This window comes from Oenanthe melanoleuca, chromosome 4, assembly GCF_029582105.1.
Source record: "Oenanthe melanoleuca isolate GR-GAL-2019-014 chromosome 4, OMel1.0, whole genome shotgun sequence".
In the NCBI taxonomy this organism is placed as follows: Eukaryota; Metazoa; Chordata; class Aves; order Passeriformes; family Muscicapidae; genus Oenanthe; species Oenanthe melanoleuca.
This window is the reverse complement of record NC_079337.1, coordinates 594,746-610,337: the sequence shown is the minus strand read 5'-3', so window position 1 is coordinate 610,337 and position 15,592 is coordinate 594,746. Positions and strand designations below refer to the sequence as shown.

At 49.0% G+C, this 15,592-nt stretch overlaps 1 protein-coding gene and 1 long non-coding RNA gene across 3 annotated transcripts; both read right to left on the bottom strand.

Annotated features, from left to right (window-relative positions):
• Nucleotides 1-480: 480 nt before the first annotated feature.
• On the bottom strand, nucleotides 481-8,252 carry EREG (epiregulin). The gene is made up of 5 exons (XM_056490592.1): nucleotides 8,132-8,252; nucleotides 2,687-2,770; nucleotides 2,418-2,541; nucleotides 1,710-1,856; nucleotides 481-888 (listed from the first exon to the last, which is right to left on the bottom strand). Exons 1-5 carry the CDS (start codon nucleotides 8,175-8,177, stop codon nucleotides 828-830), a joined length of 462 nt encoding a protein of 153 aa, XP_056346567.1. The 5' UTR covers nucleotides 8,178-8,252; the 3' UTR covers nucleotides 481-827.
• Nucleotides 8,253-11,108: 2,856 nt separating this feature from the next.
• LOC130252729 (uncharacterized) lies at nucleotides 11,109-13,690 on the bottom strand. Of its 2 annotated transcripts, none has more exons than XR_008840421.1 (4): nucleotides 13,369-13,690; nucleotides 12,944-13,037; nucleotides 12,609-12,709; nucleotides 11,109-11,190 (listed from the first exon to the last, which is right to left on the bottom strand). It is a non-coding gene; the product is annotated as an uncharacterized LOC130252729 (long non-coding RNA). The 2 variants fall into 2 exon arrangements; XR_008840422.1 differs by having other exon boundaries at nucleotides 12,609-12,706.
• Nucleotides 13,691-15,592: the final 1,902 nt, after the last annotated feature.

The window sequence follows — 15,592 nt, the reverse complement described above, 5'->3', positions numbered from 1 at the left end:
CATCAATACCTCATCTCCCCAAATGCCAAACCTCTCCAGTGATGGGGCCTCCACACTGCTCTGGGCAGCCTCTGCCAGGGCTGGACAGCTTAGAGTGAAGACATTTTCCCCAATATCCAACCTGAACCTCCCCTTGCACAACTTGAGGCCCTTTTCATTTGTACTGTCACTGTTTCCTGGGAGCAGATCCCCTGACTCTTGCCAGCTGCCCCCTCCTTTCAGGGAGCTGTGGAGAGAAGAAAGTTCCCTCCGGAGCCTCCTTTTCTCCACACTGAGCTCCCCCTGCTCCCTCAGCTGCCCCACCTCCCTTCTCTGGATATGCTCCAGGCTCTCAAAGTCTTGCCTTTCATGAGGATTTATCAATAAAGATACGAAACAGGACTGGTCCCAGTACTGAGCCTTGAGGAACATCCAGTGACAGGCTGCCTGCTGGAGGTAACTCCATTCACCACCAGTCTCTGAAATCAGCACACATTTTGACCTTGTCTAGAACTTTTATTTCAAGGAATACAAGTGCTTTGAGTATATTCACAAGAATAAATATAAAATTCTTCTCTCCAGAGCAAGAAGATGAGTTTTTATAAAAATATATCTCTATCCCAAAGAACCACTTAGGTGGGTTTCCCTTTTGGGAAATATTATTTAATAAAAAAATAAAACACTGAAAATAAAATGCTTGACCTATGCTTATTGAATCACGAAACGATTGAAATTTTTACAAGGTTATAAATATTGTAACTATTATTAACAAAAATAACATTTAAATAGATGGGTAGCCACTGAGTCCATCGAGATGAACAGAATGCTGCCAGAAGCCACAGCTTTTCCTATAGGGCACCAACTTCCTTGTATTCACTGGCATTTGTTTGTCTCCTCTTGTTCCGGTACCTGGAGTAGAAGAGAGAAATGTGAGTTCTGGAAAGCCAGTTGTTTGTGGGGAGTGATGGGGAGGGAAGGGTAAAGGAAGGAAGGAAAAAAAAGCTGTATAAGCTCCTCACATTTGTTATAAATCTCTAGCAGCTGGGCTCTGTCTGTGCTCATTTCCAGGTCTGACATCACTTGAAATGCAGTCTCCTTTCTCAACTCTTCACTGAAATTCCACATCTGCATTATAGTCTTCCTGCTGGTACTAGGTTTGTCTTTGAGAAATCCTGCTGGTTACCATCTAGCTACCTACCAGCTGTGGGAAGCTGAGCTCTCCCTCTGGGGTTCCACCTCCTCAGCTCTCTGACAAATGCTTACCATTCGTTTTTAGGCTGGAGAATGATTCCTGCTGCTTTGGATCTGTTCATGGAGAAGAGTACTGTCCCCCATGGTGATGCTGATAAGGCAGTGCTCGTGATATTGCACTCACCACAATAACATACCAGATCAACAAATCAGCTAGTAGAAATCCAGCTGCTCTCCAGTCCCTGATGCCTGAGGGAATGGCATTACCAATGAAAGCACTAGAATTTTCCCACTCCCTGTCCGCTCTCTCCTCTCTAAGCCAGACATGAAGCAGCCCATAGGGCCCCAGTATCCCGGTGCACAGCCTGGAGTGCTGCTGCCTGGCCTGCGGTCTGGGCTGTGCCCCGCTGCCTATCCTGAGCCCTGGAGCGCAGGTGAGCGGCTCTGTGTACAGGGCTGTCCTGTGAGGGAGGTGCTGCAGGCTAGCCAGGCTGCCCAGGGGATGCTGACACCTGCTGACACCAGGAGCAGAGCCTCACCTCCTGCAGATGTAGTAGCCGGCGAGAGAGAGGGCAGCGAGGAAGAGCAGGACCACGATGACGGTCAGTGCCACGTACTCCTTGCTGAGGGGCTGCCGGACCAGCTCCGAGTGCACGCACCGCACGCCGGAGAAGCCCACGTCACACCTGCGGGTGAGAGAGGCACAGCCACAGGATGGCACTGGGTTACACCTCAGCAGCTCACAGAGCGTCCCACCCTGCTGGCCTGCTGCTTCCTCAGGGGCAAGACACCGACACTGATGTAACTCAAGCCCACGTGGTCCTAGAGACCGCTACAACTTGTTCAGGTAAATGAGCAATACCCTTAAAAACGCCTAAAGGGTCTTTATTCCATAGGTTGGAGCAAAGGAGAGACCTTGGTGCTGTGCCTGAGTTCTGGATCTCACACTGCTATAGATACAGATGGACAGGGAAGCACATCAGAATGAATGTCCCAAGTCTAAGCTGCATTGGTCACTAATTTTAGGTATCTGAGACTCCCACAGAGATCACTGGAGGCAGCACATGTGCTTAACACTTCCTTAAATGCAGCTGAGCATTACAGACATGGCACTCCTCTTCACCTTCTTGTGAGTATTTAACACTTGGCTGGATTGGGGTTTCACTAAGTGGCAGTGGCAGCAGATCCAAGTTCACCTCAAAGCTCACCTCTGGGAGATCTGCAGGGTGAGTGGGGTCTGTCCATACCTGCAGTAGTGCTCATCCAAGTCCACGATGTACACACACTGCCCATGGAAGCAGTAGTCCTTCATTTCAGGCTTGCATCTCGTTATCCCAACCTGGGCCACACGTGGGCTGTTCTCTGTTTGAACTGCAAAGATATTTCATTAGCACCTTGGGATGTGGGCAGTGTTGCTCAGAGAAAAATTATTCCCAATGCACCTCAGTGAGGCTGCCGGGCCAAGGGAGATGGGACCCAAAGATCTGTTATTTACAAAGAGCTGTGCAGTACTTACTGAGCGCTGTGGTGCAGTTCTCCATTTCACCAGGCCCACATAACGGGATCACTGTTGTGCCCAGGGCTGCTTGCAATAGGTAACCTTAAGAGAATAAAAACAATAGTCAAAACTAGATGCATTCTGAGTTCAGTATTTAAGCTGTTGTAGTAATTTATGCAAGAAGAACAAAAGCTTCTCATCATGGTAGGAAAGACCCGAAGTTGAAAGCTGAAAAAAAATAGGTCTGAGTGATGTGCTGTCTATATTATATGCAGCAGCCCAAAGTAACACCTCTGAAACACAAACTTATAATGCAGAACAAAGATTCAACAGAACCTGGTGTCTGTGACCACCTCTCAGCCACACTCTGAGTAAAACCGGGCAGGAACAGGCTTGGAGAGATCATGGGGAGAGGCAGGAATTAGGCCATTTGATGATTATGTTAGGTTTCTGACTGGTCTGGCATGGCACCTGTGCAAGGGAAGTAGCTAGGCTTCCACAATTAGGCATGACAATCCAGCATTCATCACAGGAGGAGTCCTTTTGCTGATAAAAATCAAGATATCCTTGACTCACAACAGCCCACAGGAAGAGAATTTCCTAGGAATCTGCAAGTCAGTGCAGCGGGTGACTCAGCACACCAGGTCAGTGCTGAGCTAGGCCCTGCACCCCACCACTGGCTTCAGAGACCAGAAACTGCTCAAGGCAGGCTTAACACAAAAGCTGCTCTTTACCAGCAAAGAACTTCCTCAGCCCTCTCCTTGCTGAAGGCAGCTGAAGGGCTGGACAGTTCCTGTGCTGACACCCACTGTTTTGGCAGTTCTTTGGTTAAAAGCCTGCTTGCAAAGCCCCTAACACAAGATACTAAACACTCCTCACCTGCCCACGGGCTTGGAGAGGTTACTGACCACTTCATGGACTCTGGGCCACTGTTACTCAGCAGAACACCAGAGGAAACAGGCACAGCTTTCAGGTATTCTACCAGTCAAATTAACATTTCCAAAGAGGATTTGAAAGCTAGCACAGGTACCTGTAGCTTCATGGCTAGTCCATGAGGAATAGTGAGTGAATAGTGAATGTCTGCCCTGGCTGGCCATGAAATCCACCTGGCTAACACTCCAGCTGTGGTCACAAATTAACCTGCTCATGAACTGCTTAGTCATCAGCCCCATTCCACGGAAGTCTGTAATTTGTGTCTTTGGGCTGTTTGCCTCTATTAACTTGTCAGATCATGCATGTCTAATGGAGGGAGTGTGCCTCCATAATTTCCTGATCGTTCTAATTCAACTCCAGTTATTAGAAAGTTTCATTACATCTCAGGGTTAAATCTAGTAGTGGTAATTAATGGATTTCCGGCAGCTCATCTATTTCTGGGTGATTAGTAGTCTTCCTTTATCATTCCAGCTACACACAAAACCAGCAGGAATATCTAAAAGGGACAGTGCTCCTTCCTGTGTTTGCATTTTTATAAACATCATTCCTCCTTCTTACTTCCCTCTACACTGCACTCTTTACCAAGCTAATAAGCCAGATTTCCACCCAGCTCTAGAAGAAAGAACAAAGCCCAGGTCCCCCAGAGCCAGAGCAACAGCAACAGATCCATGATGCCGGCACCTGTACCAGCTGGAGGCTCCTGTGCCAACTGGCATGACTCAGCAGGACCTGCCTTTCCCTCCAATGGGGCAGGACATGCAAGTTTACTTTCAGGGTGGGATTTTTTTTTTTAAAGCAGCAGTGTGCTCACTGTAGATTTCCTCAGCAGCAGCAGGTTAACACTTCTGTGAGGCCAGGCTGAGTTGCTAAAACAGAAAGTTCAAGTGTGTGAAAGAAGAGGCCATTGGCTGTCAGTCAGTGGCAACCTAGGGACCTGGGGTCCCAAAAGATGGTGGAAAAAGATTTACCGAGTCAGTTCTTCTTCCCAGGAGCTAGGGGGACACTTCAGGAGTGCTCCATGGACTAAGCTGCTCCCTTGGCAGGGAGGAGCCGTGGCATAGGACAGCAGTGTCCCACTAAGGATACATCATGTCACGGAAAGAAGTAAGGACAGAAATTAACAGAAGTCAGGCTAAACATGCCAGAGGTATCCCAGATAGCCACTTGTTAAGCAGATGGATTAAGCCAGCTGAGGATCTCATGCAGCCTACAAATTTCTGTCACAGTTCGCACACTTCCTTGACCTGGACATAACCCGAGCAGCTGCTTTTCAAGCTGGAGTTCCCAGTCTGAGACTTAGCAGAACCTGGCTTTTGCATTTGAGAAAACTCCAACATAGGTCCATGGAAGAGGCAGGTCAGTTCTCCTCTTGGCTCCAGAAGAAAGCATGACTTTCCAGTTGAAGGCCACAACTCAGACATCTATGAGGGGCAAATTAAAAATAACCTCCTCCTCCAACACTGCCCAAGGGCTTTCCCAACCCCAGCCATGTGCGGGGTGCCTCCTCCACCTGATTGCAGGCACTCAGGGCTGGAACGGCTGGACTGCAGACCTGGATATCTGCTGACACCCAGAAGTATTTGCTGGTTTTGGGCAAAGTTCTTCCTGCTCTGCACTGCTGTGTTTTGCCCTTTCCCCCATGCACATATTTCCCCTCTGACATCACTGGGAGGATAAGGGATCTGACCACAGCAATGGCAAAGGAGAGCCTTTCCCAGGATATTTATCAGATGATACATACTAAACACAGCACCTGGGAGAGGTTATATTTTTATTCCTTCACTGTTCATTAAGCAAACACAGGGTACAAGATAAGATTAATGAGGTGGTGGATTTTCATGTGTGTCTTGCAGGAATGTGAGTGTTACATGTTGTATTCCTACATCACTGCATGAACGCATAATCCATCCAGCTTCACAGGTATTCCTGCAAAGTTAACACTGACAGCACCCACTGGAACAGGAATAATGCTGCTGCTTACTGCATCCCATGAGGGATGAAAGGAAAATGAGGTGACCAATTGCCTTCGTTTCCTGCAGCCTCAGTCAGAGAAGACCCACAAGGGTTAATCATCAGTTTGCCCACTGTGAGCCAGCTGCAGTTCCCAGTGGCAGGATGACTACTGAGGATGAAGGATGCACATGCAAGATACACTAAACTGAGGCTGCTCTGAGGAGGATTTACACTCGGGGAGCTGTCAGGTTTCCGAGAGCTCAATCATTGTTTGAGTTTGCTGTGTCTGTCACTGAGACTGCCAGTCTCGTACTAATTCACCTGAATGATGCTACCTCCCATTTGGCATCTCTCTGGTCTCTCTGCCACAGCAGCAGCACCTACACCCTCTGCATAGGCTGCACTTCCAAAGCAGAAGTGCCCAGGCGACACGCACCTGAAGGAGCTCAGCCCATTTTACCTGCAAAGACAGATCAAAGTGCATCCCTATCACCTTATTTTGAATATCCAGAGCATGTCTTAACTGTTAAAGGCCTTCTTTGTTTCAATCACGTAGGAACATGGGAGTTGGTCCCACTGGCTTTGTGAGCATCCCTGCTACCACTGTTCAGTTCCAGAACTGCAGACTCACAGTTGTGGATGTCCAGAATCAAGCCACAGCAGCTCTAAGGCAGCTCTGAAAACACCAGTCTGTCATAGGAAGACTGGTGCTCCAAAATGGCTACTGGCTCACATCATCTTCAGCACTGTACCAGGACTTACCCTTAAGGAGAGACAATGGAGTTACGTGCACCCAATCATCCCAGCACTGCTTTCATCCCCCAGAGACATACGCATCAGAGATCTCACTCACAGGCTGCCCCTGTGCCCTGGCCACACTGCTTTCCACCCCTTGCATGGGGGCTGAGGTCCCTATGCTACAAGAGCAGAAATCCATTATCACTTCCAGCCAGAATCGGCCACTAACACTTTCCCCGTTGTCAGATGCAGCGATCTTTATGTTGAGCCGCTTTGCTGGCAGCCAGGAGAATGTGACACAGGAACACAGGTCAGCAGCTCCTGGAGCTGTCCAGAGAGTCTGGAGGTCCAACACCTGCCTCCCCCACTGAGTGGGCACTACAGTGAGCACAAGGAGATCAGTGCCAAGGCTCCTGCAGCAACTCCCAGAAAACGAAGGGCCCGGGCTTGTGGCCATTACCATCACACCTGCATGTGTCTGGCACAGCACCGTGTCCTCTCAGGAGTGAGTGACATCTCCCTCCCACCACTGCCTTTCTGCTGCGCAGTCTCCACGCCCACAATAGCCAGGAAATGAACCTGGCAAGGACTGTCACTTCAGAGGCAACCTCTTCCAGTCTGGCATAACACCAGTGACAAACAGTCTTCCCAGAAGCAGCAAGTTCTGCTTACACTCCTGCCCTGGGAGGGGAAGGCAGTAAAGTGCTCATAGCACTTGTTATAATGCCACCTAGCTATGACTAATCCATCCCTTACTATTAGATGTTGTGCCTGCCCCGGAAACAAAGAAATTCATATACAAATCCATGAAGACATACCAGTTCCTACCAGTGTCAGTTTTGTGCAAAACATGGCTGACTCACACACTACAAGATGTTTAGCCTGCTGTCCTGGCAAGTGAGATACTGTGCAGCAGCTGATCCATCAACTGTTATGGAAATACCCACCTAGACACAAACTCATACTGCAGTGGGCTTAGAAGGTGAAGAAAACATCTGTCCCAAAAGAGAAGTCTTGGGAACTGTGTTTGTCCATCAACTATGACCTTGAGCCCAACATCAGGAGTGTGAGAATATGCTTTGTCATTAAAGCAAGGTCTGAGTGTGCCAGGTCTCAGGACTGTGCTGCCCACACAGCTCAAGTTGCCCAACAGGGCCAGCTCTCAGCAGTCGCCACCTGTCACTGCCAGCGCCCCGTGGAGGTGTGTGACAAGGATCAGCTCTTGCACCACAGCACACCCAGGCCCCAGGACTCCTGATGCTCTAAGGATACACGTGTTCACTTGAGACTTTCAGGTAGCTTATGTCATACCATAGAGTAACACACTCCCAGTGAGGAGGAGGAGAAGTGTCAAGCAGAAGGAGGCCACAACCTGTTTTGTTACCATAAGTAAGTTCCTGCTGCTGTGAGGATTCACCCACTGAGCTTGCCCAGAGCATGGCCTGGGTGAAGGCAGCAGGACCAGGCTACAAACAGGACAAGTGAAGGTGAAAGAGAACAGACTGCACTGGGAGCAAAGCTGGGGAGGAGGGAAAGAATGTCCACCTCCACTCAGTCACAGGACACACCTGGGCATCGCACAAGCAACAAAAACACCCTGTAATAACACCGCAGAGTGCAGCGTGTGCTCCACTCCTCAGCTCACACAATCCACCCCAGTACACCTGTCAGCACCTGGGACTCCAACTCGGAGAGAAACCCATCAGCTTCATTGGAAGGCAAGCTGAACTTCATGCTTTGAGGCAGATTTCGCAGAGCCAAAGAATGCCCCTGCCCCAGGACGCAACACCCGATGCCCTCCCAGCGCTTGCCCGCGGGAACGGGGACCTCGCCGCTTACCGAGGAAGAGCAGCAGGCTGCGGGCCGACAGGCAGCCGGCGTCCATCGCCCTCGGTGCCCAGGGAGCAGAGGAGGCGCAGGAAGAGAGGAGGCGGAGGCAGGAGCGGCACAGCGGTGTGGAAGCGGCCGGCTGACCGCCCGCACTTTTATGTGCCCGCGGAGAGGCGGAGCCCGGCGCGGCGACACCCGGCTCGGGGCCGCGGCCCGGCTCAGCCTCCGCGCCTGCCGCCCACGGCCGCCCCCGGGCCATGCCCCACGGCATCGGGCACGGACAGAGCCGGGAGCGGGGCAGCTCTGCCCCCTCCGGCCGTCGGCTGGTGCCCCGGTGCATGCGGTGTCCCTCGATAAAGCAGGGAGCACTGCAAATAGTACCTGGGGCCGTAAAACTACCCGAGCCGTCTGAGCAGTCTAGCCCAGGCGCTGATGCCCGGGACTTCCCGGGGCTGTGGATGCCTACGGCACAACCTCGGGACGCTGTCTCTGCTTTTCCTCAAAGCATCCGTGCGATGGGCAATGGCATGAGGCCCTGCGGACCAGAGCCAGCTCACACAAGGGACCATTGGGCCATGCATTGCCACAAACACCACCTCTACCTAAACCAAGGTTTGGTAACCTCAGGATGGGCAGCTGGAAAGTTGCTGGCCTAATCTTCCATCTCCTGGCATTTCTGAAGTGATCCTCAGCACAAACGTGCAGCTGTCAGGGAGCCCCAGAGCTAGGGGCAGAAATGGTTTATTAAGTTACAGCACAGGCACCAGGAATGCCAGCACCTCGCCCGACACCTGCAATGGTCTTGAGCTCAGGGGGCGTGTGCGCCATGTTCCCCCTCCAGCCCTTGGCCTCATCACGGCCCAGTAGCGCAGGCAGTTCCTGGAAGCAACACCTCTTTCAGTTGTAAGATCCTTGAAAGAGCAGCCAACCAGTTACAGCTACTTTTTAAAAGATTCCTTTCGAGCATCCTGTTGAAGCCCACGCACTCTGTCGCTGTATTAGGCAAGACCTCTTTCAGCAGTTACATCCCACCATCGGATGACTGAAGTATCCCACACACCAAATCCCTACTACACACATTTGCCTAAAATATGAAGTGTGTTTCATCTCAGCAAGCTGCTCAGCAATGATGGCTTACTTATTTTCCTTTTAAAGGAAAACTCATCTTCCCCAGCCTTATCTGTCTCTGTAAAGGCACATAGATACCCAGTTTATCAGTGGCACTGATAAGCTTCTCTCATAGTGAAAGGAGCCTGAGTATTGGCACTGAGCTGCACTGTGACAGCCAATGACTCAATTGTCCCCAGTTTCTCATTTTTATAAGCAGTTATTGATACAAGAGAGGTAACTGCAGAAGATAGTGCAGAATACCATGTACCACATGTACCACAACTCCCTGTGCAGAATGCAGTTCTAAGAAATAAAGACATTCATTCAGGGGGCTGCAAGAGATCCGGTACAAATCATACTCCTTATTTCTGGAGCATTTTCTTAGGTCTATAGTGGCATGGAGATGCTGAAGAGAAAAAAGGCAGCATGTTGCTACAGAATTGTGTGTCAGCACCACGCATTAATTACCTAAATGGTATGAGAGTTGGCAAGATAAATATAATAAAGCTCAGTGTGAAAGTAGCATTTAGAAGGATGCCCTTCACAGCAAGTGGGACATAACATAGCTGGAATCTTTTTCTAAGGTCCCTTTTTTTCACCTCTCATTAGTCATGCCATGCAGATGGTGTCTTTTTGATGCCGCATGACTGTTTTTGTTGCTTAATTTGTGCTGATCCCCCTTATTAAGGATTTTATTGTCTGCTCTTTCAGGGATCATCATGAGTAAAGGAAGGAATTGCAATTATTAGCAACGTGTTTCTGCGTGTGGGCTTACGGATGCCTTAAAAAGCAGCATCACCGAAGAACTTCCACTTTATAATTAATTTTACCCTTAAATTCCTGCATGATTTATCCTCTGAAAGGCAACATTTAATTATAGTTTTGTACCGGTACCCAGATACCAAGTAACGCTGACACAATTGGAGCAATTCATTGGAATTTCCTCTTTCAGATCTGAATATATGGAAAACAAGTATCATGGACACGTCTTTGCTTCATCTTTCTGTAATGTGCTTTGTTTCACAGTACCTGATTTCGCATCCGGCATCCCGGCGTGCGGCTTTCACCATCCCCTCCTCCACGTGAAGGATGCCTCTTGGGATAAGGCTAGCACACACCTTAAGAGCCAGTTTTCCCAGAGGCCTTGCAGCACCAATGGGGTCATTGTAAGGCAGGCTCATTGCATCCCACAGGTCCCGGTAGGAGCGACAAGTCTGTGCAATGCTGGGAGGCAGCTCTGGTTGGGCAATAGAGCATCACGGGTGCATCGCCGCTGCTGGCCTCGATTTCAGGGTGCCGGGTGAACCGGCACGCCCAGGGCACGGCGCCCGGGCACTTGTGCCCCTTGGCACCCACCCAGTGAGTAGCCCCCTGGATGCTTTGACATTTCAGGGCTTTTTTCTTTACCAAGTGTAATATGAGGAAGTACCTTAAGAACTTGTGCAAAAGACTTGTTTGCTTTTATTGCCTTGCCTTGCCTTAATGACCACCTTTGAAGAGAACCTCTTCACCAAGTACAGAGGCTCAGCTGAAGTCCTTGCTTCAGCTTGCCACAGTCCCTGCAATGTCTCAAGCATTCATCTCCCCTTTTGGGACAGAGCAGCAGATTCATGGCAGTGGTTATTGTAAGGGTAAGGACTGAGCCTTGTCTGTCAGTGTATCCATCACTGATGGCATACAGCACTTGCTATGAACAACATGTCCTTTTTGATTTAAAGAGCAAAAAACACAGCTAAAATGTGTATTTTTCTGTGGTGTCTGTTTCCCTCATGAGGACTTGCTGTAGAAGAAGACAGATGTTCACAGCAATGAACTGCCACTTTATCTGTGTGTTTTTACATAACTAAAATCATACATGGCAAGTGTCTGTACACTTACTTTAGCTACCTTCTGTAGGACTTGCACCCAGCCCTTTATGCATTGCTGCTGTGGGCATGGATCTGCACTGGCTTCTTCTCCTGAAAACAAGACACATTTGAAAAATCAACATTTTTCTTGCTAGAAAGTATTTTTGAAATGGAAAGAAAATCATCCCTAGTCTTGCACTCACCACTGTTGCACACATGCACAAAGTAACAAAAAGCACCAATTTCATAAATTCCTGGGAAAATCATCCAGAACTTTTCAAACAGCATGAGTGCATATGTCAGTATGTCTGTAAGCAGACTTGCATACAGCAAGCTTGCAGTGCACAAAATGAGGGATGCTCAAGAAATGCTCTCAGAAAGTCAGACATCAATTGGAATGCACCTCACTCTTGAAAGCATTTTCATTTGAACTACAAAGATTAATATTAAGTTAGGGGATGTAAAAGGCATGTTGATGTGGCATTGGAGTCACAGTTCAGCGGTGGGCTTTGCAGTGCTGGGGGGAATGGTTGGACTTGGTGATCTTAGAGGGCCTTTCCAACCTAACTGATTCCATGATTTTCTGATAATCATAAATGGTAAAAGTTGTGGGACTCACGGAAACACAAATGCCCTAAGAAGGGAATGTATTTTTTACTGGAACACGTAGATACAACCGTCTGGAGGAAATGGAGTAAAGAACCTTGAGCCAAATTACTCCATTTAAAGGTCAGTTACAAATTTGCCATGAATGTGAGGGATGAATTAAACAACCAGTCTCCTATAAACTATGAGAGTTCAAATTCTGCACCCAGGGCTGAAAGTGGCCAATGCCTCTTCCTGTAAACACAGCATGAGGTCAAAGTTACTGGATAACATAGATGTTTTGCTATTAAAAATAAAGAACAATTCCCCAGATTCACTGATTTCTTTGCCAACTTCTTGGGTCAGCATTAACCAGCAATTTAAAAAAGAAAGGAAAAAAACCCCAAGCAGCTAATTGTCATCCATCTCAGAAAGATGGCATTGAAAAGGGAGACAGATCTCCCAGTTGATGCTGCATTCCTCCCTAAATGACAGTTTTAAAAACTTCATTCTCCTGGCTTATATGACTTTGCCATTACTCTCCCCTGGGCAAATCCCGAATGGCTCAACACATCTCACGGGCAGCAAGAACTTCTTAATGCTCAGCTGGTGATTTCCCTTTCCTAATTACAGCCCAGTGCTCCATGCTGAGTGATTTCTTAGCCTCCAAGGGGTTGAAGCCTTTCTCATTTGTGGAGTCTTTCCATGGCTTCTGCCTTTACTTGGTGCTAAACAAACCTGTGCCCTTGCAGAGAGTGCTATCAAGCCAAGTGCCCCCCATATCACTGTCCCTAAATCTATTAATTGTTTCTCCTTGCTTAGGGTGAACTGTTTAGAACAATTACATGGAATAGAATAATAGAAGGACAAAGCTGGAAGCAAAGGGAATTTCCCCACAATATGTTGTAGGTTGCAAGCAAGCTGGAAGAACACCTGCCCCTTACCCATAAGTCCTGTGTGCTGTTCTGTGCATCAACACATCTTTTGAGTTTATAAAGTCATCTCTTCACAGAATTTCTCATTCTCCAGAGACAAGGATTAACTGCTGAGAGACAGAACATATGCAGAGATGAAGATTGCCTTCTCTGACAAGTCACCATGTGCACACATGGGTGCATCACTTATGCCCCTGATTGGTGGCCAGGAGAACAGAAATTTCTACGTGGCAGCATGTTCCTCTATGGCCCACCCACTCCATGGCTCTGCCCAGAGAGCCACATCCACCTCAGGACAGTGAAATGACAGCAAACCCACTGTGATGGGGACTGCTGTGACTCACCAGCCACTGTCAGGTTTTCTGCTCAGCAGTTCCTCCAGGCTCTGGGCTCTCCATCTCAACCTTCCATGCCTCTCTGTATCTCCCATCAGGATAGCTGGTACCAGCATGAGGAAGACAAGAGGAAGGCACTGTCAGTGAGAAGCACAGGACCAGCCCCCAAGGCCTGCACTGAAGCCTGAGCAATATGTGCTACACACACCATCAGTTGAGCCCCTGACTCTTCACTGCTCCATCTGGGAATTTGGCTGTCACAGGCCTCAGCTGCATTGGCTTCAATCCCTTTGGCAAGTTTATTGTTGGCCCTTGATAAATATTTTGCTCTTATATCTCAAGCATACATGAGCAGAGGAAGGGTTGACTAGCAGGCTGTTTCCCTGCCTGTGCTGGGCCTGCTGAATCCAAAGCAGCCCTGATCTGTGACTCACCCTGTGCTCCAGGCCCTGCTCCACCACTGGGACTTCAGCTGTCCACAGACTCCACGTTTTGGCTGCAACACAGCAATGACTGTCACCTGCATGCCAGCCAGGCACACGGGAGCTGGGGCACCCTGGACAGGAGCAGTGTGTCATTAGGGATGATGGAGTAAACAGCAATCCACCTGAAACCAGCTTAGCCAGCACATGTTCCAGAAACCAAATCTAGGAAAGAGCCACAGGTCTCACAGTGTATTTGTTTGGCCTGGTAACCAGCACTAAGCATTGTAGCAGATGCACTTAGTGGAATTCCCCCAGCCACTGGCATTATGGGACACTCCCACTACTGTTCTGATAATTACTGTTAATCATTACTATTACTGAAGTGACCAAAAAAAAAAAAAAAAAAAAAAAAAGAAAAGAAAAAAAAGCTGTGAGGAGGATCAGGCCTTTATTGTGCTGGCTGTTGTCATGCAGAGGTGATGAGACAGTCTGCCCCAGGGGGCCTATAAACACAGGTGCCCAATTCATGGCTGCAGTCATATTTCAAACTAGGACACTGTGGTCCCCAATGAAGCTCTCCTACAACTCCAGCAAAATAATCCATGGTACTCCCTCCAGCGCACATCAGCTGGAAGCCAGGCTGGATATCATGCTCTCTGCCTGCAGATGGTAGATGGGAAAGAAGCTGATCAGGAATCCTTTGGCATTGCAACACCCAACAACACATTTCTACTTGGTGTTTTCCCCAACTGGGCCCAACCTGCTATGAAACTCCATATTCTTTGATCTCCCGTGAATTCAGTACCACCAACTCTTGAGCCCATGAGTCACATGGTATGTGGAAACCTCTGGGGTTTGGTTTGGGAATGACCAAGACCATGTGAAATCATCTTCTAGTCACCTTCTTCTCCTCCCATCAATGGTCTGAACATCATCTCAGGCATCCAAGTCTCCCTGGACACTGTTCCTAGGTCACACATGGAAGAAAGGATTAGCCAACTTAGCCACTGACTGGAAGCCACAGGACAAGACTGTAGGCTTCTGTGGGGCTGAGAAGGGCAGGGAGAGCTCCTGCACAGGTGGAAACCATCTGCCCCCAGCGCTGATTTTCCCTGCCATTGATGCAGTTCAGGCTGCTGTCAGATACCAGGAAAGGAGACAGACTCCAGTCCTCTGGTCAGAGCTGACTGTTCCCCAACCCATCTCAAGAGTGCAGCCTGAATTCCTCCCACATTAAAAAGCAAAATAAAAGATGTCCAGTGCTTGCATGTTTCTCTGCTCCCTCAGCAAGGAGCTGTGGGTTTGTCTAAGACCCATGGGGAGGTGAAGGCCACAGGGAACTTGTTCCATCTCTCCATCCATAGGTACAGAGGGTGCTGGTCGTTTGAGGTGCAAGTAGGAGATGGGACAAGACAGGAATCTGCCACTGGATGTCCTGGGGGGGAGGTGGCAGCAGCCATTTGGGCTGACTGTGCCACTTCCCGCATAACTGCTCCGTGTGGTATCTGCACATCCACCCCCTCGTCCTCGTTCCTCCAGCTTAGTGTTATTTAAGAGAGGCAGGAGATTTCCTTTATGACACGGGCAGCGCATGCGTGTAAATCAAGTGGGACAGGACAAAGGCCAGGGCTGGGTTCAATTAGATCAGCGATGCTATTAAATTAACAACAGCACTAAGCTATGGCTGGCAGTTCTTGATCAATCCTCCTGCAGCCAGGGTCTTTGTCCTTCATATAGGAAATTAAGGGCTAAGGGAACAGGATGAATTAGCCAAGGCTGCCAACCACAAATGTGGTCTCTGAACCTCATTAAACTTCTGAACAACAATAATTCCTCTACAGGATTTTCAACAGATATCCCTGAGAACCCCTTTTTGTGAGGCTGCACATCAGATGCTCAGGATGAGACTTGTGGCCCCTGAATTGCAGCGTGCCTGCAGCTGAGGTCACCCCCTCAAGCATCCCAAACTCACTTTCCAGCTCCACACCTGGATTAAGCTACCCTGCCCAAACCCACCACACCAGCAGCCTGACATCAGCCTGAGGCCCATTAAGCCAGCACAGGAGACAACCTGTCTCAGGTGAAACATGCCAGACCTGAGCGCCTGTGACAGCTCTGCTGTTCTGTCTCCATCCTGCCTCCTCAACCCTTCCCCCTGTTTTGTTCCAGTAACATTCCCCTTTGTGAACCAGGAGAGGGATTTCCAGGAAGAGCTACAGTACACAAAGCTCAT